This window comes from Ambystoma mexicanum, chromosome 1q (assembly GCF_040938575.1).
Source record: "Ambystoma mexicanum isolate Mex_15411 chromosome 1q, UKY_AmexF1_1, whole genome shotgun sequence".
In the NCBI taxonomy this organism is placed as follows: Eukaryota; Metazoa; Chordata; class Amphibia; order Caudata; family Ambystomatidae; genus Ambystoma; species Ambystoma mexicanum.
Window position 1 is genome coordinate 812,876,674 of NC_090922.1, and position 25,758 is coordinate 812,902,431.

At 44.0% G+C, this 25,758-nt stretch overlaps 1 protein-coding gene across 2 annotated transcripts in view; it reads left to right on the forward strand.

Moving 5' to 3' along the window:
* The window catches only part of RGS8 (regulator of G protein signaling 8), a 343,646-nt gene that overhangs the window by 284,008 nt on the left and 33,880 nt on the right, over positions 1-25,758 (forward strand). For both annotated transcript variants that reach the window (XM_069641418.1, XM_069641417.1), the window contains exon 3: positions 19,436-19,500. In XM_069641418.1, the coding sequence (XP_069497519.1) occupies positions 19,436-19,500 (65 nt within the window). The remainder of the gene's footprint in view (positions 1-19,435; positions 19,501-25,758) is intronic.

Sequence of the window (25,758 nt, forward strand, 5' to 3'; positions counted from 1 at the left end):
TGCTTATACAGGGCTCCGCAACCCCAGCAGGGAAGGAGGGTTAGGGTGACGATGGTTGGATAGGAGGGGAGGGGGGTAGGGAAACCAGAATGAGGTTTAGGGAGAGGTCAGAAAATGCTAAGTAGGGAGGGTTCATATGTCTGTTACATTACATCACAACTCATAAAATAACATTACTCTGCATACGGTTCTGTGGGCTTGTATGAATTTGTTGCCCTGGTGTAATGGTTGTGCCACTGGTTTTTGCCCTTGGCAGCCTATTTTAATTGTGTGCCCCAACACTTCACGTCCAATCACACTCTTCGAAGAACAACTACTGCATCTCACAGAGTAACATCAGACCCCTCCCTCCAAACAGCGCCTCTACAGCCAACTTACACATCACCGCCTGTCCCTGGCCCCTTTCGGGATACCAATGCCCCTATGCCCGCGACAAAGACAATTTGGGGTGCTTCCGGATTGCACACAGTCAGCAACAAAGGCTAGCTATCATCCGGGGTCAGAGTGGGCCATGCAATTTTCTCAGGTACCAAAGAAAAAGTGGCCCGCACTTGCAAATGGCCTTTCATTCCTTTTGTGATACTGTTTGAATAGTACCCAGGGGGAGCTTTTTGATAAAGTGACATGCAAATTGTATATTTTAAAGAATATTTATTCAGCAACACTGGTCAAAACTACTAGTCGCAGTGTGAATTAACTCATCAAACTGGCCCACATGGGCCAATAAGGGTCCCACTTTGGCCAAAAAAACAGGCCCACACCAGCATTTCGTGTTTTTGGTTGGCCCTGGGCCTATTGTCTTACAGGCCAGTCCGAGGCTGCTCCCAGCGCAACTGACTTTTCAGTACTGACACTTTTTCCCTCATCTTTTCCCCCAGTTGCAACCCCTCCCCACAGAAAAAAAGTCATGTTTTACCATGGGCAGGGCCACAATCCATCTCTATCAAGGAAGCCTAAATGCTTTGAGAGCAATGTAGCGGCATGCAATACTCTTTACCTAACTATTCATGCCAATGAACAGGTACAGCCAGCTTCCAAAATAGATACGGTTACATTTCGCTCATGCCCACATTGCCCAGTAACAAATACAACCAGCTCTGATGCCCAAGGGGCCGTACAGCATAACTGATACAGCCTGCTCCCAGCTATGGTAAAGCCAGCTCACCTAACACAATCGGCTCCTGATCATTCTCTGTGAACGTTGCTGCACCCATTTAGTAACAGGTAGAGGAGCGAATTCCCACATATGTCAGGCAATAGATTATAGATAGCGCAAGGTAACACCATTTCCATTAACAGGTACAGCGAGCTACTGCTCACGTCCAGTAGCTTTTACAACCCAAACTCCTCGCACTCATCACCGGAACTGGTACAGCTATAGCCTTCAACATGCCCAGCCCCACCCCACCCCCCTTAGCTCACAATGTACATACTATAGGCTCCGTTTCGAAAGGCAGTGCCTATGCCGTCTAGAGAGGTTGCAATTGCAAATGGTGAATTTGCAAAGATTTTCCCTGAACTGACCCAAGCATGCTCACGTGAACTAATCAAAGTAAAGTTTTGGGCAGTACTTCCTCTTCGATTTATTTTTAAATGTAGGGAAAAATCAGGCATTTTAAAGCAAACATTTTCGGAACAATTGGGTAGCAATGTAGAATGTACACTCAGTTCTGTAGAGGGGACCCGGCCTAGCAGTTCAGGCTGGGCTGCTACCATTGGTGGCACTTCCTGACTGATATACATATGGCTGGACCCCTTTTGCAATGGTGCAGATGGGCTAAATAACAGTGCTGTGGAAGGTAGCCCCGAGCAGTGTGAGTGGTTCAGATGTATTCAAAACTTTCCACCTATAACTTTTTTGGTTGTAGTTTTGTCTCCCTTTGTGAGAGAGGGTATGCCCAGGCGTGGGTCCCTTACTCTCTGTGCCAGAGAGAATCAAGGTACACCTCACAGACCGAATAAGGCCAAAACATGTCTGGGGTTGCTTGTGTTTCTGTGCTAGAGGGGACCTGGCCTAGCAGTTTGGGCTGGGCTGCTACCGTTGGTGGCAGTACCTGACTGATTTGCACATGGCTGGACCCCTTTTGCAATGGCGCAGATGGCCTGCCTCCCTGTCTAATCACCCGTGCCTCTGAGACACATGCACTTGTGTTATGCATGTTTTTCCTCTGCCCTCCTGACTAATGTTTACGTTGCTCAGGTGTTCAGTAAATTGCAGTAACATATATGCTGTAATTGATTGTTAATTGTACACTATGAAACTGGAAATGCTGTGATCGCCACGCTCGCATGACAAAATCTGTCAAAGACATGCTAAATAAGCAGTAAGAAATCTTGGCATAACGTGAACTGGCAATGATGGGATTACAGGGATGAAGGAAGATTACACGCATGTGTTAAATGGCAACAGAAACACAGTTCATAAAAGTGAATTATTTTAAATATGCATAATTCCCAAAATGACAAAGGCGGTTCATATGTATTCACTGCAATATGTGTGTTTTTATAGTTGCACTAAAGCTGATATTGTCATTAAAATAATCTAATGCAAAACACAAAGCATGTGTTTCAGATACAATCGCTGCAGTAAAATAGAACAAGATTTAAAACCACCATCGCCGCCGCCGCGTATGTTAGAACAATATTAATTTAATAGGGACATCGTTTCGACTATATTACGAGGCGTCAAAGATTCGCTTTACAAATGTGTGTTCTACTTGGAGCAGACGAGAGGCCAGTGGACAAAGCTGTCTGACAGTGACACGGAGTGAACAAGAAATGTTCCCACAAATAGCGCTTCCCTGCTGAGCCCTTTTATTGCGCAAAGGAAACCACTTGTGAGCCCCACTTTAAAAAAAATATATATTTCTTCCGCAGGCATCACGAAATCCATTACCACAGAAATATTTCTGAGGTAAAGTGTTGGTTATAAATATGTTATAATTCCACCTGTTGAAATCTGCATAAACATTTTTTTAACTGATTTTGTGCAGCCATCAACGGGCGGGATTATGACATTTTCTAGGGAGTTTCAACCCCCCACACCCCCCCAACTCCCTCATACCCCGGCTGGGAGCCTCTCCTCACCTGTACCCTGCCTTCACCCGCACTAGTAGCACTTCCGTTCCTTCGGTGGGTTTCACCCACCCTCAGCCTCTCTTGCCCTCCCCCATACCTGGTCCATCTCTTCTCAGTCACATGCATACACACACACACACACACAAGTTCAACACACACAAACAAGCACCTTCTTCCCTCTGCATCCTCCTGCTTCGTTCTTCGGACAACTCCCGATAAGCGTGTCAGCCCCTGCACACACTCCTGTGCAGTGCGGGTGCGGGCCCAGTGGGAGCGGCTTCTGCTGCCTTGATTAAGATCCGGGTGACGGGTCCCAGGCAAGCAGCCAGAGTCACTGGCAATTAATGAAGATTGAGATGTTCTTTCTAAAGGGAAGGAGGCCTGCTCTGGCTCTGCCCTCTGTCACCCAGCCCAAGGACAAAACTGAGGCATTTCCTGCAGGCCACCCCACCACTGTTGACCTTTGAAGTCACAGTGAATAATGTCTGCAAACTCAAAGCCGGCCATGGAGAGCAGATAAAAGGGTGAGGGGAATGTTTGGCCACTGCCTCTCAGACGAGCGAGAAGTTGCCTTTAAATGAACTCATTTAGTCCCTGGACGGGCTGCCCCTGGCCATCCTGCATTTGCCAAACCCCGGCCCTACGGCTACGTCTACGGGTCTGCTTTAACGTCTACATATGAATATCCCCCCAGTCTATTCTCCCCTGCACCTTTACTCACCATAAATTATCCAAGATTAGTTACCTTATCATTATTTTAACAAAACAATTTCACAACATGGTGTGTGCTAGGTGTGTGCTAGGTGCCACAATTCTGATTACCTGGTATATTTGTGCCTGGAGGTCCACACATTTGCAAAAAGTAATCTGATCTTTGAGGAGTAGTAATTAATTTCACAAATATTGGTTGCAGAATAGAAATGGGATCAAATTATATTTCTGACATCATAACATTTGTATCAAACATGATGGCAATTATTTCTTGATTGTATAATTAACTGGAACTAGCTCGGCGGCAATGGGACTGTTTCTCTTCTAGCTAGGTTTCAGTAACAAAAATCAAATTTAAAGTTATAGGGGCAGATTTTCAAAACCTTTTTAGTAAAAGTGATGAAATGTGCTAGCTGGGAGCATACAGGCCTGCGGTCAGAGGTGTGCTCGCTCGGTAGTCGTGGACACGGCATAGGCAGTAAAACTGTCCATAAGCCGGAAATGGTTGAAAAGGCTCCTGATTGCTATATGCCTAATTTAAAGTGCAAGTGCTATTTTCAATAAGCAAAATGAAGAAGTACATCTATGAACAAACCAACTTTGCCCCCCAGACAGGAGAGTCCTGCGTGTGTTATACCTGCCAGTTCAGTCTTCGGGCGCCGTCAAAGCGAGCAAAAGGACATCAGCAGTTTAGATGTTCTCCAATCAGAAATGACAGAAAAGATTCTAGTTTAAAGTGCAAGTACTACTTTTAAAATTAAAATAAAAGTAGGCAATGCAGCCACCTACATTAAGAACAAACCAACATTACAGCAATGCAGGCGATTCCCGTCTGTGTCCCAATTTCTATTTCAGTGTTCTGGCTCTGTTGGCTACAAGAATAGTACACTAGTCACACTCCCTAGACTCCTTACCTCAGTGACTGACTGACTGGCTGGCTGTTGGCTGGCTGCTGTCTGTGGCCGGCACTGGCACTGGGCACTGGCCGCCTCAGTGCTGCCTGGTGGGTTCTCCTGTGTGGGCACTGGCACTGTCGGCCTCCAGGTGGTCCACTGGTGTGTGCTTGCACTGGGGCTCATAGCAGCATAATGCATTGGCGGGAATATTGGGTGGGCAGGGGCAGCCTGCCCAGCCAAATTTTCATTTGGTTATTCCACGGCGCCGGCGGCCCCGGGGCCCAGCCCAGCCCCCAGGCACAAGTTGAAGACAGTTGCTTTCAACTTTGCAAAGAAGTGTTACTTCCTGCAAAGTTGAAAGCAAATGTGAAATGTGTCACTGTGTTGTGTTCTGACAGTGCCGGCCCCAGCTCAGCACCGCGGAGCCCTCAGCCCTGCGGGCTGCACCCCCAGGGTCAGGACTCGGAGGGAGGCAGGTGTTACAATTGCTTTGCAATTGCTTCAGCCTGCCTCCCTCCCACAGATCAAACAAGTAACGTTCTCTCTGGCCGCCGCAGGCCAGAGTCTTGTGAGCCGGCGAGCACACACACGGCAGGCGCACTGGCCCCCTGCAGTGGCGGCACAGCCGCCGGCCTGGTGGCCCAGGCCCACCAACGCCGTGGCGTGAATGAATTATGCACATGCATCTGCATATGCATGCATCATAAATTATGATGCATGCATATGCAGATGCAATCATCAAAGCAAGGTAACATCTAGTATTACCTTGCTATGATGATTGTGCAGACTCAGATAGTGACGCCGGCACGCGGCGCCTCCCCCTCCTGGCTCCCTGCCATGCCCTGCTGCGCAGCCCAGGCTGCTGAAACACCCCCCACACCCCCATCTGACTTCCCGGCTGCGAATACTCGCGACGCGAGCTCCGCACGGCGCGGCGGCGCACACACACTAAAAAAATGACTTTTTTTTTTTTTAAACCGGTCCAGAGGTGGCTGCCAGAAAACCGGCCCCAGGGGACCCCAAAGTCATTCGGCCATGGGCCGAAAGACCAAAAGGGCCAGTCCGACCCTGGAGCTAAGGCAGTTCAGCTCATTAGAGAACTCCTTAATGTTGCATAGGAAAGCAGGTTGCAGGCTTAAACACGGCTATTCATTAATCAAAATAACAATTCACAAGGACAACGGCGGTGGGTGGGGTGTAGCCAGTAAACACTGGGGGATGCTGTCAGAAATACTCGGGACACTTTACCACGTACTGTAGACGAAGATTTCTTCCCAACAATACTACCAACTGGCTGTACCAAGTAACAGACAGCTGATGATATTCCTTGAAAGATGGAAAACCCACAAACACACCAAGATGAACGTCCACAGTCAGAGGTACCAACGGAAAACCAGGCACCTAAAAATCAAGAGACTAATCTTAGTTTGGCGTGGAGAGTACAGAGGAATAAACAGATTAACACAGGATATCGTAGTGGACTAACCTTCAGTGAACAAGAAGATGGTTGGAGTATATTGGTGGCAAAGGGAAACCAGTTGTTCTCAATCCTGCTGACCCCGGTATATGCAAGAAAGAGAGTGATGGGTAGATATAATACCGGCAAGTGGATATTATGACTGAGAAAAGTGAGTGTAGGTGGGCGTGACCCTTACCGTGAGTTCTGCAAGGATGAGCGTAGCAGTAGATGTGAGCAACTCGAAAGCACCGTAGCAACCAACCGCCCTATTCCCGACGATACAAGAATGCCTACCAGAAGTCTCTAGTCCAGATGAGGAAACCCGACAGAAGAAGGACGAACAGCTGCAAGCACACCGCAGGCAGTCTCATGTCCAGGTGCTGCAGAGGAGATCGTGCAGGTAAGGTTGTTTCGAGGTGGCTAGGAGTTGCTTTCTAGGCAATTGGAAAGGAGAACTAGGTACGCCGTGGGTCAGAAGGGCAGGAGCTTCGTGGAGATATTCTGATAGCAGATTAGGTCCAATGAAGATTTGAGAACGTGGAGGTTGAAGACGTAGCAGGCGAGGATCAGGCAAAAGAGTTCCAAAGGCCAGATGCGAGTTTGTGAACCGTGGAAACAAGGCAACCAGATGACAAAACAGACGAGGAGCAGGAAAGGACAAATCCAGGTGGGTAATCCGAAATCCAAGAAACCAAAGGATACTAGAACAGACGAGGCAGTAGCAAACGTAGCACTTCTGCAAAATCAGACGCACAGAAACCATGGAGACGCGACATTAAATAGAACGTGAACTGTCATGTGATGGCAACCACGTCAGGACGTACCATAGTGTGCCAATCACGGCCGCCAGAGCTTCCACAGCACTTTCCAATCACGGCCGTAACAACCAGGGCGCACAGCCCTCTGGGGTTTGTGGTTCGGTAGATGCAATGAACTGAACTGGCGTATGTTTTTGTGAATGGAGAGGAATCGGGGCTGTAACTGTGAAGTGCCCTTGCTTTTAGCCAAGAAACGTGGTGGTAGGGGCACTTTAGGTGAGACAGACAGAAGCCGCTTGTGTGGCCTGTGTATAATGGCTCATGGAAACCTAACAGATGCCAAGACACAGACGCAGTCACATCTAAGGCCAGGTCACCAGCGTGGACCAAGGGGACAGTGGGAACAGGGCACCACACATTGAAATAATTTGATTAACACGAGGGTCACTTCTTTAAAGATTGTCTACTTGGGAGGCCATTGGGTGGGGTCACGGGTGGCAGATTAGCACAGGTAGTGGCTGGATCCAGCGGCACGTCGACCTGAGCCCAATCACTGCATGTCTGGCAGCACTGGACCTTACAGCAGCCACTGCAGAGCATCTGATCTGGGCCCAGTACTTGTAGACCAGGGTGCAAGATCCGAGCATCCCTGGTACAGGTCAACACCTTATTCCTTCAGCTCCACTGCTTTTATTTTCAGATCCAGACTTAGAGTAATGAAACCAAGAGCCAAGATTTCCTTATAAAACCTCAGGCTCGGAGGTTATAATCTTTGGAGACAATGTTAGGACAATTGAACTGCTGTTCTATAATTTTTGTTGTCCAGCTACAAGTTGCCCCTCAGGGTATGACCCTGCGTCAGTGTTTTGGGATATTCACGTTTAAAAACGCACACCTCCATGTCCAGTGCTATTTAGTTTCCTGATCTTTCAGCCTTCGGATCCATGAAGAGTGCCTTTGACTTCAAGGCCATGCCAGGGCTCCTTTCTTCACTGCTATGCCGACCTTGAGGTTTCTCATCCATGCCCAGGGTTACCTCCTTCACCTCTAGTTTTAGAATGTGCATATTACCCTTCATTGAAAGGATTTTAGCCTACATCTCAGTGATGGGTATTACTATTTAGAGTTCCAGGTCAAGGGTTATTGTCTTTTTCTCCATGCCAGGGTTGCTCTCCACTACCATGAACCGGATTACTGCCTATGCGTCCATGCTTCATATTAGCATCCACGCCTCGATCCCAGGTCGACAGTCTACACCGCCAGGCCCAGGGCTTCCGTCTTCATTCCAAGGGCCAGGTTTAGTGTCTTAACTTTCTTAGCCAGGAACATAGTAATCTGTGGATAGTCGGCCTTGGTTGGAGGTGTGTGACATGCTTGCTCTTTACGTTTTACCTTCTGTGGTCTGAGTGAGGACCCTGCTTGTCTCCACCACCTTGTTTGGAGGTGTGTGACATGCTTGCTCTTTACTTATAACCTTCTGCGGTCTGAGTAAGGACCCTGCTTGTCTCCTCCTCCTTGGTTGGAGGTGTGTGACATGCTTGCTCTTTACTTATTACCTTCTGCAGTCTGAGTGAGAACCCTGCTTGTCTCCACCACCTTGGTTGGAGGTGTGAGACGTGCTTGCTCTTTACTTACTACCTTCTGTGGTCTCAGTGAGGACCCTGCTTGTCTCCAGCTGCAAGCACTTATTTTCTGTGTATGAGGAGTTTTGGCCTAGTGTACACTCTTGTAGTGGTGACTGAAGGGCTCACTTGAACTGACCAATGTTTTTCTGCATAATTATTTGTGGACCTGAAAACTACCCATACATAAATGCACATTCACGCTGAAACTAGGCATCTAAGAGTGCGAGAGGAATTGTGGCATGGCGAGCATTGTTGTTATGGTGATTGCAGGGACCTCCTAGAGACAATTACTTTTTCCTGCATAATTATTTTAGGACCCACCCACTGCCTTTACATAAAGACACTGTCATTCTGAGGTGGCACACACAACGAGTGCAATTATTGTGGCATAATTATAATTGGTTATTTATAATGCACTTAATACCCAAAGGTTTCTGATCGCAGACTCGGGGATCAACCCTGTGTTGCTCACTGTCAACTTGCTTCTGAGGTGAGCATGTTGCCCCTGAGATATCCTCCCATGGTGAGTGTCGTTCTAGCAGTGACTGGGATCCCTTTGAACTGACCTCTTTTTCCTGCATAATTATTTGTTGTACTGCCCAATGTCCGTAGACCACACCCTCATGCTGAAGGACGCATCAGAGGTGTGTCATTGACGCTAATGAACCACAAGGGCATCTGGACAGAGGAGAGCCATCGCTGCATTCAATGGAGAACTCTCCATGTGCGTCAATGAACAGCATGGACTCGACTCAAGTGTGGTAAGTCTTTCATGTAGTGAGTCCTTTGATCGCAATCACAAAGCACAAACACCAGCTTCCAGTGGGAATTCTGCTTCGAAAAACAAAGAGGTGACAGAAGCAAACATGCATGAACCCCCAAAACATAGACTTGGCGCTAGGATAAAACGTGCCCCTGCTTTAACAAACCACTCTCTGCATCTTAAAATGTACGATACTGATAATCCCGCGCAAGGTGTGTCTAACAAATAAACAAAATCACCAGTTATTTAGCAGTCACGAGAGCTCCAAATTAAACACTTAAAGCATTCATCAAGGATACTAAATTACAATTGTTTGGGCGGAACAATAATTCAATCTATTGACAATGTATCCTCCTCTACTTTGAACACGACTACCCCAGACATGTCGACACCTTCTTATGCCAACTACAAGACTGAATTTAATGTTATAATTGTGACCCATAACCAAACATCGGTTGACTGCTGTCTTCATTTCCTTCTGGCCTCTATACATCGATTGAAACACTCTCATGACGAGCAAAGTTTACCATTAATCAATACACACTGATCAATGTTTTAGCATCTGATTTAAAGGATACGAAGGCTAAAGGATTTTTAAACACTAATGCTCACAACATTATTGCAATGGATTATCAACAGCTCAAAGCCTCACATTTTGTTTTAAGATCATTAGTCACTACCCGGGGGTGGTAACATGTTTTCAGTGACTCCTTAACATACCATTATATTGCACACAGTCTTAAACATCTTACAGAAAAAAGGAAATATCTAATATTGCTCACGGCATTTGAGCAGCTAACAATTTAGTTGTATTCTTCAACTGTGAACTAGACATGGAAGACGATGAGTTGTGCCATTCTCTGGTTGTCTTGACTTAAAAAGTGGGTGATGATGATGGGGATGAAGAAGATGGTTCCATCCGTCCAATGCAGGTCCCCAGGAAGAATCCTCCTTGGAGGAAGTATATATGGTCATTAAATCACAGGCCTCATGCAGAAGTGCAGGAGCAGACGAGGAACAGGTTGATCTTTTTAAGGCTAACCTGGAACTATGGGCTCCTCTTCTTACTAGGATCCCCAAGTGCAGCTGCTTCTCGGTCGTGATTCCTGCGAGCTGGCATCGTGCCCTCATAGTTCTTATCTATAAATAATGGGAGTGCTCCATGCCAAAATCTTATCGTCAGATCTGCCTCTGGAACACAACATCCAAATGATTTGGTAAGCTTGTACACATGCATTCACCCACCTGGGTTGAGGATAAGAACACGTCAGCGCTTCCCCAAGGAGGGTTCAGGAAGTACTTTGGGACGCCTTTGGGACGGCCGAACAGACATTACATATTTTCTATTAGTTGTCAAGTGTTATTGTTGCCAATGTAAAATGCCAATATAGTTGGCATTTCTGGATCTCTCAGTTGCCATAAATCATGTGATTATGAGAAAGGATTGGAGGATTTGGGACCCCTAAAGATATCGCGACCTGGCTGAAATTGCTCATCGAACATACTGCAGCCTTTGTGTGTTTCCAGGCTCTGAGGGGGCGAGGCATGCATGTGTCCTTGTTCCACACATATTAACCTTTGCACCAACGGCCTTGAAAATAACCTGGTTGAAAAACATCTAGGCATCCGTGTTGTAGGGAGCCTAGCCGTACCACTGTTAACATTTGTTGGGGATAAAATAGTTTTAGCTAGAACCACTAGGACTCGCCAGGGCCTAATCGATACAACCAGATCCTTCATGAAAGAAAGGAAGCTTCCCATTAACATCAGTAAGCAGCCCAAAGTGCTGATTGAGTGGAAGGGAATGCCAGATCGTGCAACTTCACCATTGAAGGACTGAGGTTAGAAAAGGTGAGGACGTTCCCTTACCTGGGCACAGTGTTTACAGAATGTGATATCAAGAGTGAATTTGCACATTAGAGATTGGGCAACATTTGCAGTCCAGGCAAACAGAGCTATTGTACAATTTGCACATTTTGTGTGTCGCCAATCTATTGAGGTCATTTTGCATGTATATTCAGCAAAATCCCAGGCAACTGGTCTTTTTGGTGGGGACATTTGGGGTTTGCTATTCTTTTGCTTGCATGCAGAAGGTTGTGGACACTTTTCCTAAATGCATTGAGGGGTTAGCAAGATCTGTAGCAAATTGGGAAACACACAATGCACTAGGACACGGGCTACATGCTCGCCTTGAAAGCAAGATGACGCAAAAGCAACACAGGTTCGATCCCCGGGGCCACGCTTAGAAACTCCTGGGTATTAAGTGCTTTATAAATAACCAATTACATTACATTACATTGAAGACAAGTCTTCTTTGAAACCAATTTTGCATGTTCTTCTATGCATAGCAATCCTCGTGCCATTCTGGCTTGGAGAATATTAGGCAGTATCTGGTTTAAGTATAATGCTGCCATTGTTACTTGCGTTCTTTTATTTATGCAAAAGGGACTGTATTTTTTTTTGTATTATGCTTGGTGTTTTATGGGTTTTTCAGAAAATAAGCATGCTCAACAACTCTGTTTCAGCTAATGCGAGTCCTATTATCACCAAATCAAGGTAGATCCAACACTCAAAAAAACTTAAAAAACAAAATAAAAGCTGGACAAAGAAAGAAGAAGGATAAGAGACCTACAAATAAAAAACTCAGATGTATATGAATGCACAAGTTGAACATAAGACAATACCCAAATACCTTTGCGCTTGTGTACACACAGGTGGCTGATAGAAAACAAGGTGCACTATTCAAAATACCAACAATACATAGCTTAATTTCCAACAACAAAAAATGGTCACAAAAAGAAATCATGGAAGACTTAAGGAGTTTTCAGGTGCAACAAAAGATCAATCTTCTGGAGGAAGTGATCAATACTGACCTGCCCTGTATAAATGGGAAAGAAGTAACAATTTGGAAGTCAGTTCAGTAAATGCGAACATAACCTCGAACAATAGATCACTTGAGAGCCCTGTGATGGAACATTGGGCCTCATTACACGTGTGTCTGTATTCCAGTGGTAAATGTGTTGGAGGACTGCCAAACTGAATTACCGTTCCCACCAATTGGTACGGCGAAATTACTGCCAGATTACTAGTGGTGGTAGGCAGTATAAGTTCCCGGTTTGTGAACTCATTGGGGATTTCGTCATGATTCTGCTGAAATCCCCATGGAGGCTCTATGAGTTGGGGTGAACTGTGGTGAGTGAACTTGGGTTGATGACGGCTCGTAAGAAAATCTTGAAGGGCCAAGAGATCTTCTAAAATTACTGTTGCCAGAATTGAAAAGGTTTGGGGACTCCGAGATATGATCCTCTCTCCTAGCTGCCGTGTCCGATATACTAGTGGACATACTGTTAGTAATTTAGGAAGAGATATATCAGAGGTCTGGGTACACGATGTAACAAACGTAGGGATCATAGGTGTAGGGTTAATCAAAGGAGTTACACTGACCTGGCGCTGTTCCTGCAGATAGGACGTTTTGTGTGGCAGCTCCGTCATGGAAGTGTCTTCCGCGACCAACTCCCAAGATAGATACATGACCTACGTTGTGAAAAAAATCTGTAATTTTGTCTTCAGAAAACAGAGTCGCTTTTTCCCAAAACTACTTTAGATGTTTGGCGGGTATTGTGAACTGTTCTCCTGCCACTGATGCATAAGAGAGATTCAAGCACTGAAGATCAGAATTGGTAGCCATGACGGGGGGCCAACAAAGGGTAAATTCCCCATGATTTTGGTTCTCAGAGCATACATTTCTCTGGCCAGGGAAAAGGGGAACATGGAAGAACAATCAGCATGCTGATAAATCACTCATGTTAGACTGTAATCAGTTCCTCAGTTCCTCTGATAAGTCGAGTTCTTCCCCACAGGCTCTGTACAGCTCAACTCAGACCCCCCTCTTGTTTCATGTATTTACTACCTCGCTGAACATGACACTTAGTGGGGCTGTAGCTGATGTTCCTCATGTGAAGGACTCAGAAATGCCATTATGTCTGTAGAGGAGGAGCCAAGTACCCCCACCAGAAGCTCTGCCCCCATGTTGCCTATATGTTGGGTACTGGAAATTGCGACACATGCAGTACCAGTGAGAATGCCTGTACCACAAAGAATCCTTGAAACAAGGTATCCATTGAGAAAAACCTATATGCATGCACGAAGAAATAATGTTCTTCAGGAAGAACTCCTGGAAGAAGTATGAAAATAAGTGAGAAAGAAGACTGGTGATGTCATGCGAAGCAGAACTGACGCACCATGAAAAAAGGCGTAAGACGGAAGAACATAAGCATTCTATAAGATCCGGAGAGGAGGTGTCGAAGATGAGCAACATTTTGGCTCGAGATGAAGATGCTCATGCAAAGAAACACTGAAGAAAATACAAAGTCATTTTACATTTGTACAGATGCAGAAACGCAAGTAAACAAAGTGATCTTAAGGCTGGGAACATAGCGAATAGTTGTGGCGGTGTTCAATGTATATATATATAGGAATGTATACAACCTGGATGTTCCACAATGCACTTTAGCAAGGCTTGAAACTCTGTGATTGGAAAGGGTTTTTAGTGTTGCGTAGTTGGAAAACAGCAAATGGTGAAGGAGAAATTCAGAAAGGCTTGGATCCCCCAGCACCAAAAATTGAGGCCATGTGAGTCTGGTTGTCTATCGAGTAGCTACAATGAACGTGAGAAAGTAACAAATAATAATAATAATTATAAGGGACAATAATAATATTAACAAACTTCTGTTTGAGGTGAAATGGAAAAACTCTAAAGGTGCCAAGAGTTCATCATTTAATAGTATTAAGCGCAGCAAAGAGCTTGGAAACGTGGTCTCCAGTCACATGGTCTGATGAAAATAGACAGTGGGTCAAGCTGCACCGAAACTAGAAGATAAGACCATGCCATACTCCCTTTAATTCTCAGGCACAGAGAGCCTCTGCAAGGCCAAGTTCAAATTCTTAATTAAATGGCAAATGGAAAGAGTGATGATAGAATCACCTCTCCCGTTAGTATGGAACGTATACTTAGATGTTCCATGAGGGCCTATCATATCCCCAAGTAGGTTTTGTAGTTTGCCACATAGTGTGACATGACTGATGATGAGTTTTTACTATAAAAGTTATGTTTATTCTGAAATGAATTGAGAGCTTGAGCAAACGTCGGATTATGTCCATTGCAACCTTCCTGTTTTAGACAATTGCAAATAAAACAGAACCGAGTTTTACGGTTTTGCAGAAACTTCGGTTTTGATCATTGATGTTTGAGTAAATTCTGCATCCCCATCCATCTCTAAGTATTGTTACCTCATCTTAAAGGGCCCTAGGTCTATGGGTTCATGTCCTACGCAGACGACTCCCACATCATTACCAACATTGGTTAACTCATGCAGAGAATACATGAAAGAGCAGGGTTTGTCAGTCATCCCTGCAAAGTCTGCACTATTAGTATTTGGGAGAACACAGAAAATTAGAAATGTCCTTGCAGATGGAGATTTAGTAGAGAGTGTAAACAAATATAACTATTCAGAGTTCGGTTTTTCAGATACATTGACCAATAAAGCACATGTAGAGAAACAAACAATTAAAATGGCACAAGCTATTAGAGAGATTTGTTTTCGCAGCTAAATTCAAGGTACACCCACTAAAGATGATTTTCCGAGCCTATGACGGCACGGCTCGGTGTGTAGCCCGTATGGCATGGGAGTGTGGGGCTTTCAAAGAAATGATGAGTTTCAGAAAGTCCAGAATCATTTTGACAAACAATTGTTATCTCTTCTTAAGACCGCACCAACATTGGCTGTGCATAACGGAAAATCCCAAAGGGTGAAGCTAACAAATGAACATTTAACCAGCTTATTGAAATCTGAAAGGGAGATGAGAATTCTGTGGCTGACATGTGTACATCAAATATTCGCTATGGTCCAAGTTTTCTGTTTGTGACAATAGATTAGCTAAACACATGATAAAAAGAATTCCTGGTGAATTCGAGGGTATGTCTTTAAACACTGAAAGAAAAGATTCAGAACTGAACCAGCCTTAAAATATGGCATTATCAGCAACCTCTTGCCACACAGGACCTCAGGCTTATCAGATACAAAATATTTTATGAAAAGACAGATTTTATCAATTACAATGGTTAGAAGACTGTGGAATTCACTTTGGGGATGAATTGTGGTCCATGATTTGGTCCAAAACTAAAATCATATCCACATGTCGAACCTAACCCAGACCCTTTATATTTTCATACATAGAGCATTTATCACCCCCAAGATAGTATGTTTTATCTAATTTGGCAGATGATAATTTATGCTGGTCTCGTCATTCAACCTCTGGGTCCTTTAAACATATGTTTTTTGATTGTCCCTTGGCAAACATGTTTTGGAACCAAGTTTGGAAATTTCTCCGACAGTTCTTTAAAATCTCCTTTCCCTTAAATCTAACCAATATCCTACTGGGTAGCCTACCTCTCAAAGAGGGAAAGATATGGCCATGCTTTGTTATCCTTGACCTGTTTATACTTCTGGTAAAATGCTTAATTATATCAAACTGGAAAGATTTCACTAAAATCTCCATAAAAGTTTTGTGGAACAATATATGTGATGTCCACAGACTGGAGAAGTGTATTGCTAACTCACATTCTCTCTCCTCCAGACATGATAGAAGATGGCATCTTTTTGTTGATTATTTAAACAATACATATGGTTAAGCTTACCCGTGTTGCTAATTTGATCTACAATTGTATGGCTCTTTTGCTTTATCATATCATCTATTTGAGATAAATCCCCCCTTTTCTCCTCTGTGTAATTTACGCATATACAAATGAATTCATGATAATTCTGTTCTTAGTTATAAAGTTACAAAATATCCTCAAAGTTAATCAATTTTGTGCTATATTTGTTCTTAGCTACTACATTATAGAATGTATTTTAATGATCTGAAATGTTATGCTATACAATTGATGGCTCATTTATACTCAGATTGTAATTGTTTATTTTGGTACTGAATAAAATAAAAACCTTTAAAGATTTTATTTTACGCGATTCATGTTAATTATTTTGAATTCAAATGCAAGTTGATGCAAGTGGTCTGTTATGTGGAAAGAAAGTCTAGATAGCATGTCAATTTTGCCCAAAAACACCAGAAAGCCTCTTTCACATTTTGTATTTTTGCCAAATGATTATGGCCATGAGAACAGCAAAACGTTGCCCAGTTTTGAGAAGAGAAACTTGACACCGTGCAAACAATGAAGACTTCTCTTGGGCTCTATCAACATTTGTTACGAAGGTGAAATATTAGAAGTAAAACAATATGAGGGTTAGTCTAGATTAAATAGCATGTATCATGCAATATATCATTGTAAAATGTTGTATATATTTAGCTCAAGAAGTAAATTGTTTATTGTTTTAACCATTGTACCATTTTTACCTAGTGTGAACTTGTGAAAAAAGGGTAATTCTCTTTATGAAATATTTTGGAACTGATTTGGTTTATGGACTGTTTGAGCTTGTTTTATACTGCCTTTGAAGATCAGAAGGCATTTTAACTGAAATTATGGAATTTGTAGTATTCGTGAATATTTTTGAAATGGTTGTACAGATATTTGTGTAATTATTTGAAAAAACATATTGATTGTCTACAGGACCTCTGAGCCCACCCCAATCCAGCAGGAGCACTTCCTCCTTTGGGTTTCGTGGGAGAATCGTTGGTCTGGCCATCACTTTTATGGCTTTTGAGGAGGCTGCCATTGGGGCAGAATAGGCAGCATTTTCCTGTTTCTCAGATGCATGTGTGCTTTTTCATTTAGCCAAGAATGTCCATAAGATGCTTGCAGCGATGAGCTGGGCAAAGCGGTGGTGATACTGGTCAAGGCAGTGCCAGTAGTTTGCTGGTTTGAGGACAATTACATGGCCCGTCAGAGCCTTGACCACAAGCCACCACTGTGTCACTGGAGATTTGGTCAGTACATGAAAGGTCTCGTGAGGACCAGGCATGACAAATAACTGCATTGAAGCCGCATACCACAGGATACAGGCCGAGGTTGACATGGACCAGATGGGATACGCTTCACACAAAAAGGAAGACGGCCTGTATGAAGAATACATCTGTAGCGAATGTCCACCAGTGAAGAGGAAGAGGCACCAGGACCAGAACAGGAAGATGTGGAACATTGTGGGCAGCTATGGGGAGAGCCGGGTTCTGGAATACCAGCATGGACTTGCCTATGTCTTTTTAATGGATTGGGCGCACATCGCTGATCCAGTTGAATGTGCTATTATTTGCTGCTACACATAGGAAAATGTATACAGTTGGCATAATAAATATATGTTCTATGCAGGATTTTGTGTTGTTTGAGTGCCTATTTACCTATGTTGTGGTAACATCCTTGAAACATGCTATGAAATCTCCAGTGTGACCTAAAGTGTGACTTTGGAGGGGGTTATATTTCTTTCTGTCTTAATTGCATTGGTTATTCCTGAATTACTCACACACAGCCCTTAGCATACATCTGGCAAGTGGCCTTTTGCACCGCCTATTATTCTATACTTTGCCCATGCCCCTCATAACTAGCCTGCTGCCTGTGTGAATATATCAGACTGCATACTGGGTATAGGTTGCCCATTTCATACCTGTATCTGCACCTAAACATCCCTGTGCCTAAAGGTTTGTGCACTATGAACGCCACGGTGAACGGGCTGTGCTGAAAAGTGAAATGCACCAAAGGAGTGGCTCTGAAATGTGCAGCACCAAACAGGTTGCACCAGAATGTCTGGTACCGCTCACCCTCAGATTACTCCAGGCTTTTCAGGACCCTGGAAGACTAAGCTTACCTAGCCGCCTTTCCAGCTGAAGAAATGCACCAGGTACTCTCAAAAATTAGAAATGTCCATCCCATGATGGTTGCAAACATATTCTGATGGGCACCCCACATGGAGGGTCCAAAGTTCCTACCACAAGGGCACCTTATACTAACTCACACCGAGCAGAAGAATTCAGCATATGTGCCAGAAAGTGCCCTTCAATGCGACAACAATCCAGAACACGTGCTGAGAAGCCCTCCTCTCCCTCTAAATAGTTAATTCTGCCTCTTCCAGTAGCCCCTACCAATCCAGAATAAACCCGTCAAAATTGAGCCCTCTTCGCTACTTCCCGAAAGAGTGTGAAATTAAGTACTGGCCATCACTGAGCCGTGGCATAGCTTCTCAACCTTCAGCTGCTTTACTGCCAGTGCCAATCTGTGCCATATAGGTTTTAAATTAGAGTGTCTCACCTTCACTTCTGGGTGGAAGTCGTTGATTCTCAGGTGCATACTTATGATGCTTACGTTTTTGGGACTAAATTGGCATTGTACACCTCCAGATTCATAGGTAGGGGACCTCTGCACAGCTGAAGACCCAGACTTGTCTTCCGTTTTCAAACCTAGGGCTAGAAACTTTCACTCTCATGCCTAGGGTTAGAATCTATCACTTACAGGGTCTGGGGAAGATGTGTTACTGTATGTACAGACTTTGGGGGCTCATTACAAGTTGGCCGGTAATAGAGCAGTAATTTCACTGGCAGAAATAGCCCCGGCGCTAATTCCACCAGATGTTGACGGTAATTCTGTTGGTGCTAATTCTGCTGGAGGAATTAGCCCTGACTTATTATTCCTGTAGTATGGTTAATTTATTTTTTATTTATTTATTTTACTTTTGCACTCACACAGCCCGCAGGTATCGAGGCGCTGTTACAGAATTTGTTTGTGTTTTAGTTGCGTAATTGTCTTTTTTGTATCTTAGTTGCGTATTTATAACGCGCTTAAACACCCAGAGGTTTCTAAACGCGGACCCGGGGATCGAACTTGTGTTGCTTCGTGTGGTCTTGCTTCCAAGGCGCGCACGTTGCCGCTGAGCTATCCTCCTGGGAAATGTGGCGGACATTCTGTTTCCTTCACTTTTACCATATACTGCCATGTCATAATGAGTCCTTATTAAGGTTGGAGGCTTTCACGTTAGGATGCAGGGTTACACTCTGTTTTGTGATCTATGTTCATGTGTCTTTATTGTATCATTCAACTGATTTGAATACTATACGTTTGGGTGGAAGTTAGCAAGCACTTTAAACTGATTGAAGACATTAGCGTGTGTCCTTCTAATTGCCTCTATTTTCTTTCTTGACTTCAGGAGATTAACAAAAGAGGAAGCGACGAAGTGGGCCCTTTCCTTTGACCTTCTCCTGTCTCATAAATGTGAGTGCTGGAAACAAAGCAACGCTGCAGAAGTTACTGTTGCGCTTTACTCTCAGCGGAGTGTGGAGCTAGATACCCTTGCTTTCACATCCACCTGCACCTACAGTAACTGGCTGCCCTGAAAGCCCATATAGTCCTCTCTAGTGAAACACTATGAAGGAGTATAAGGGGCATCCTTCTTCTGAACATCTCAGTTACTTATTTGCCCTTTTTCATACCCTCATGTGTTTTTTTCCACCTTGACCTTTGTCCCTGTCTTCTTACCCTCATAAATCCCCCCTAGCGCCCATTAAGGTATTGAGTGTCCATTACAGCCTCACATTCCTGCCACAGTGATATATTCGTTACTCTTCCAACCATCAACCAATTGCTCGTACATCCACACAGCCTCTTTCCATTACTTTCAGGACATCCTTCATACCCTCACACACCATTCTCAGTGGCTCGTTGAGCATTTTTCATCGACACTCATCCCTCGATGTGCCTTGTCCTGCTTCTTGATACTCCCAGATAGCGTTGACGTGATTTATACTGAATTGTTCATGTACATTTTCACTTTGAGTCCCCTGTAAAAGGAAATTAGGAATTTACTGTATCAGGAATGTTCATATCCCGATAGAGTGATGCAGTGAGTAATACCTCATACATCCAGCTGGACCTATTGATCGTATTTGCACCCTCACACATCACTCCACAGTGACAGTGACTTAGTAGTCTTTGTAACTGCATACATCCAGTCAGGGGTGCTTGTAAGAAGTTCTTCGTACCCTCACACGCAATTGCAAAGTAAATTTCTTGTCATTAATCACAGCCTCACTAACACATTCTTCCACAGGGAGGGGGGACCTATGAGGGATTTCTCAAGCCATGGTTGTGACTACTTCCACAAAGGCATATTTTCTCTGCGCTGTCATATCCGTGAACCACTACGTTAGGTTAAGATTTGCATTGACATGGTAGAACTATCTGGGGGTTTTAGAACAGCACCAGTTTGATCTGGGATCTATTGTTTCAAGTGGCCTCAGTTGGTGGATCTTATCCTGGAGTCTAGCTCTGCACCAGAGCAGCTTGGGGAAGTGTCACCAATAAACACACTTAACTTCGTTCGAGTGTTTGCAATTATTTAGTCAGTGGTCAAGTCCTAAAGGTGGGGGGACTCCTTAACATACCAATTGAATGTGGTTTCACCAACAATTAGCATATCAGGGTGCCCTCTGATAAAAGTGGGGGGACTCCTGAAAAAGTGGAGGGACTCCGTCCACCCATGTGTAACCATTGACTTGAGCCCTAGATTTAGTAGAGATGGGCGATGCGTGCCGTAAAAGGGTGTAGGATGTTTGGATCTAACTGGACTTGCACACCTGGATATCGTAACTTCAGATAACCTCGACCTCCTAGCGGTCACTGAAACCTGGCTACATGATGCAGCAGGTCCAGCGCTATCACTGGCTATACCGAAAGAGTACCAACTCCTAAGAATGGGAAGACCTAACGCTAGAGGAGGTGGGTTAGCCATCATTGCTAAATCCAACCTGGAATTAAGACTCTCCGCGCTACCCCTACTAAAATCTGTGAATTACTATCAGCAAACTTGCCTATATCCCCATGTCGCACCCTGACTATCTACCTTAATATATAGGCCACCAGGGCCCTTAGGCTTGTTTGAAGAAGACATTTCCAGCCTGCTAGCTAGTAATACAAAAGAATCATCCCAGATAATACTCCTTGGCGACCTCAATTTAGGACTCAATGACCCAGACGATAAACAAGCTCAAGCAAGAGCCACCATGCTTGTGGAATATGGGCTTTCCCTAAAAGTCCTCACCCCTACCCATGACAAAGGCAGGACACTAGACTGGGTAGCCACCTCAAACTGCCCAACCAGTATCACTAAAATTACACCCCAACCCTGGACTGATCACTTCTTGATTGACTTTAGCCTAACACTCAACAAAGAAGTAAGTAAAGAAAAAATAATGGCACTCCCTTCCCCCACTAGATCAAGGAAAAACATCACAACTAACAATATCCTACCTCGTCTCCTTCCAGTGATTAATGCCCTACCAAGCAACTCTGACTCAGATACGCTGGTGGACCATTATAATGAAACCATGACTAAGATCCTAGACTCCATTGCCCCACTTAAAAACTGTAAGAGTAAACAACAGGCCAACCTTAACACCTTGGTTCACTCCTCACCTAAAAGAACTCAGAATGGAGAAAAGAAAGCTAGAAACCATATTGCAACATACCCCCACGGAAGAAAATAAACTAAAATTCAAACTCTTTGCCACTAAATACAAAAATGAAATCATCCAAACTAAAAAAGAAGTCTACAATGAAAGAATTTACAAAGCATGCTCTAGTACCAAGGAACTATTTGCGATTCTGCGAGAACTAGAATCCCCCATACCTCCACCAGATAATTTACACAAAGATAAAAAAAGGTGCACCAACATTCAAAATGCCTTAGCAAATAAAATAAAAACACTGCAAACTAAAATTGCATTGAAAAAAGCCTCGCTTGCACCCACGGAAACCCCTATTATCCTCTCTCCAACCAACAAAACCAACCTAGCTCCATTCAAATTCTTCAAAATATCCATCCAGGAAACAGAAAAAATTATAGCGTCACTAAAACCTTCAAAATGTAAAGGTGACATTTTCCCCGACCAAATAATTAAGGATGCAGCTAGAGACCTAGCCCCCTTTATCTCAAAACTCATTAATGCTTCCTTTGTGTCAAATACCGTCCCAAGTAGCTTAAAAGAATCCTTGGCCCTACCCCTTCTTAAAAAACAAACCTTAGAACCATCCATTCCAACAAACTACAGACCTATTACCACTGTCCCTTTTCTCCTGAAGATAATTGATAGAGTGGCCTATTTACAAATTCAAAAATACCTTGAGACTAACCAACTATTAGGCTCACGCCAATCTGGGTTCAAACCCCAGCACATCACAGAGACAGCCCTAATAGACCTTAAAGCCCAAATAGACGAACTTAATGATAAAGGAAACACAGCTATGCTACTCCTCCTTGACCTGTCGGCGGCATTTGACTTGGTGGACCACGCAGTATTATGTAAACACCTAGCATCGGCCTCCCACTTCTCAAGTGAAGCTATAGCCTGGGTCCAATCATTCCTTGATAATAGAAGCATGAGAGTCTTCTCTACGGCAGCCACTGCAGACCCAGTCATAACAACTTGTGGAGCCCCCCAAGGCTCATGTGTCTCACCTACTAGGTACAATGTCTTCACTAAGCCTTTATTTGACAAATTGGACAGGTTGGGTGTCACCTACACAATTTCGCGTCAGATACACCCTTAGTGAATGAAATTTACATCCTCATTCAGGCATGGATGGCAACCCACGCCCTCTGCCTGAATAACGATAAAACAGCGATCTTGATCCTTGGCTCAGCTAACAACTTAAAAGACCTCAATGCCAACTATAGCGCATTCAATATCGATGGCAACATAATCACAGTTGCTAAAGAATTGAAGACACTAGGGGCCTGATTCATGGAACGTTTTCCTATGGGAGTTCACCATTATAAAACATTTCCATGAATCAGGCCCTAGGTTTTTACCTGGATTCCACCGTCTCCCTGAAAAAACAAGTAAACTCCTTGGCCTCATCCACGGCCTACACTGGCAAACTCATTAAAGCATGCAAACCCTTCCTCTCACCAGCTAGCTCTATTATTCTAGCCAATGCTCTCAACCTCTCTACATTGGACTATTGTAATGCACTCTATGCAGGAGCTAATAAATATATCACCAGTAAACTACAAACATTGCAAAACAACGCGCTCCGAACGACTCTGAATCTCCCTGCCAGGGAGCACATATCCAACGCCAGAAGAAATCATAACTGGCTAAAAATCACAGTTCAAATTCTATTAAAAATGGTCACTTTAACATTCAAATGCCTAAACAATGCAACACCCCCATAGCTGAAGGAAAGAATAACCAGAAAATTATCCACACGACCAACTAGAACAGCCAATTCCCACTGTCTCCAAATACCAAGATTCTGACTACAAATAACAGGCGGAAATAGCTTCCCTGTAAAAGCAGCTCAGAATTGGAACGCTTTACCAGTTGTGTTAAGAAGGGATCTTATGACAGTTTTAGGCGCAGCACCCACATCTGGCTACGCCATAACGATCATTAGATCTACAGCCACAAATTCTCGCTCTTACCTCTTCCCTCTCTGTCAGTAATTATGTAAATAACTGTACTTTATCCATACACTGTATATACCTGTATCTACTCAAACTGTATCTATATATGTACTTGCATATACCTTATCGAAGCAAAATGTAAGCAAGCTATAAGTATTCCTATCATGATGTGCGCCCAGCTACCTAAGGGTTTAGGGCGCCCTACAAATAAATAAACAAACAAACAAATAAAGACCCAGAGTACTGCGTACCCAGAGATTGCCCTGCAATGAACCCCCTGATTTGCTTAAATGTACTTGGTTTAAAAACCAACAGATTCAGCAGCACCCGACCTGCAGGACCTTTCAGGCGGAACTACTACATTGGCAACAGAAAGAGAAGGGGGCCTGCCGTCAAGACTGTTCGTAGCGGGTTGTGCATGAAGGGACTTTACAGTAGATATGCAAGTGGGCTCAGCAGCTGGTACCCCAGCCATCAGGACAGGTGCTATCTGTCACAATGTGTCTTAATTGCCTGAGATAGCAAGTCATGTCCAAGCTGAGTGAGTGGATGGGGAAGGAAATCAAACAACAACCTTAACATTTGTCAAACAGCAGCAGCCACCATTAGGAATCGCACATGAAAACGTGGGGTGAATGCAAGCGAGCCACCATGTTCGCATGGAGTCTACCAAGCAGCAAATAATCATTGGGGTTGTTATCTGTGCATGGGATTAAATCGATGACTGGTCAGGACAAATATCTGGAACACTACAGCTGGAATATTACTGTTGTAAGGAAGATTATTTGTCTGCTGCTGTAGTGTCATTGAGACTGAAAGTGATACAGGGCAAATAACCGAGTCCCAATGTGACACAATATAAATAGAGCACTCACGGGCAAGTACACATTGGAACATTACAATGTCACACAGGTGCCTGTGTGATCAAGGGATCCAGTTAATGGCACTTCCAAGGGTCCTATGATGGATGATGGGCATTATGACAGCATTGCATTGTTGACCAACAGAGAAGGGAATCTTTCACACAAATAATAGTAATAATAATGTATTTCGTATATAGTTCTACACACCCATAGATCTCAGAGCGCTTATAAAGCTTCTTCTCGACTGCAAAATGTAATCATGCACCACTTTTCAAGTAATGTAACATGCAACATTGCAACCCAGTGTAACTAATATTCCTAACTAATGCACCCCAATGAAACTAGCGCTGGGATACCAGAGAGTGTTGTGCGCTATAACATATGCATAAATAAATACATAAAAATAAATAACAGAAGGCATTATTATCCCACAGAGTGGTACTCATTGTATCGACCTCGGAAGGCTGAGTTGACCCTGCCAATTCTCTATTGTTAGACAAAACAATCAATCATAGTTTGGCCACAAAGGTGGGCAGACCTGGCAAAACAACTGCAATGAAGAACATAGCCACACCAGCCCTGGTCTTCTGGATCTCACCCTCCCCTCCCCCAATCCAGACAAAGAAGAACAGGGTGAGTCACACACGAAAATGCTGGCAAAACTATTGAAGCATTTGAGGAACAAGACCTACATAGTGTTGGAAAGAAGTGAATCCTTCTCAATGAAACAGCGAAAGGGAGCATCAGTAGATATTACTTAGCCACACCTGCAATGTCATTGGGACCCCTGATGAGTACCTAAGAAATCATCTAATGATGAATACCGTGGACAACAGCAGGGGGAAAAAGCTGTGGAGTGCTAGAAATCCAGCCTGAGATAAGCGATAGACATAATGTGACCAATAGAGATGGGCTCAAAGTGTGTCCAGATAATCCACAGGGATGAACCTAATCATTTGGAGGTGTAAGCAATGCTTCCATACCCCAATGATGAAGACTCTTTCAACAGCTTGGAAGAAGACAACGTTCCTTTCATGTACAGGTTTAGAGCTCGGAAGCAGAGAAGTACCTGACCCAGACAAAAAGTGCTCAAACCTACGGGTGGCAGGCTGAAACACAAGACCCCAAATGGAGGACTCAATCCAAACGTGGACATTGTGGATGGCAAAGGTATCACAATGAAGGTGATGCCATGTGCTTATG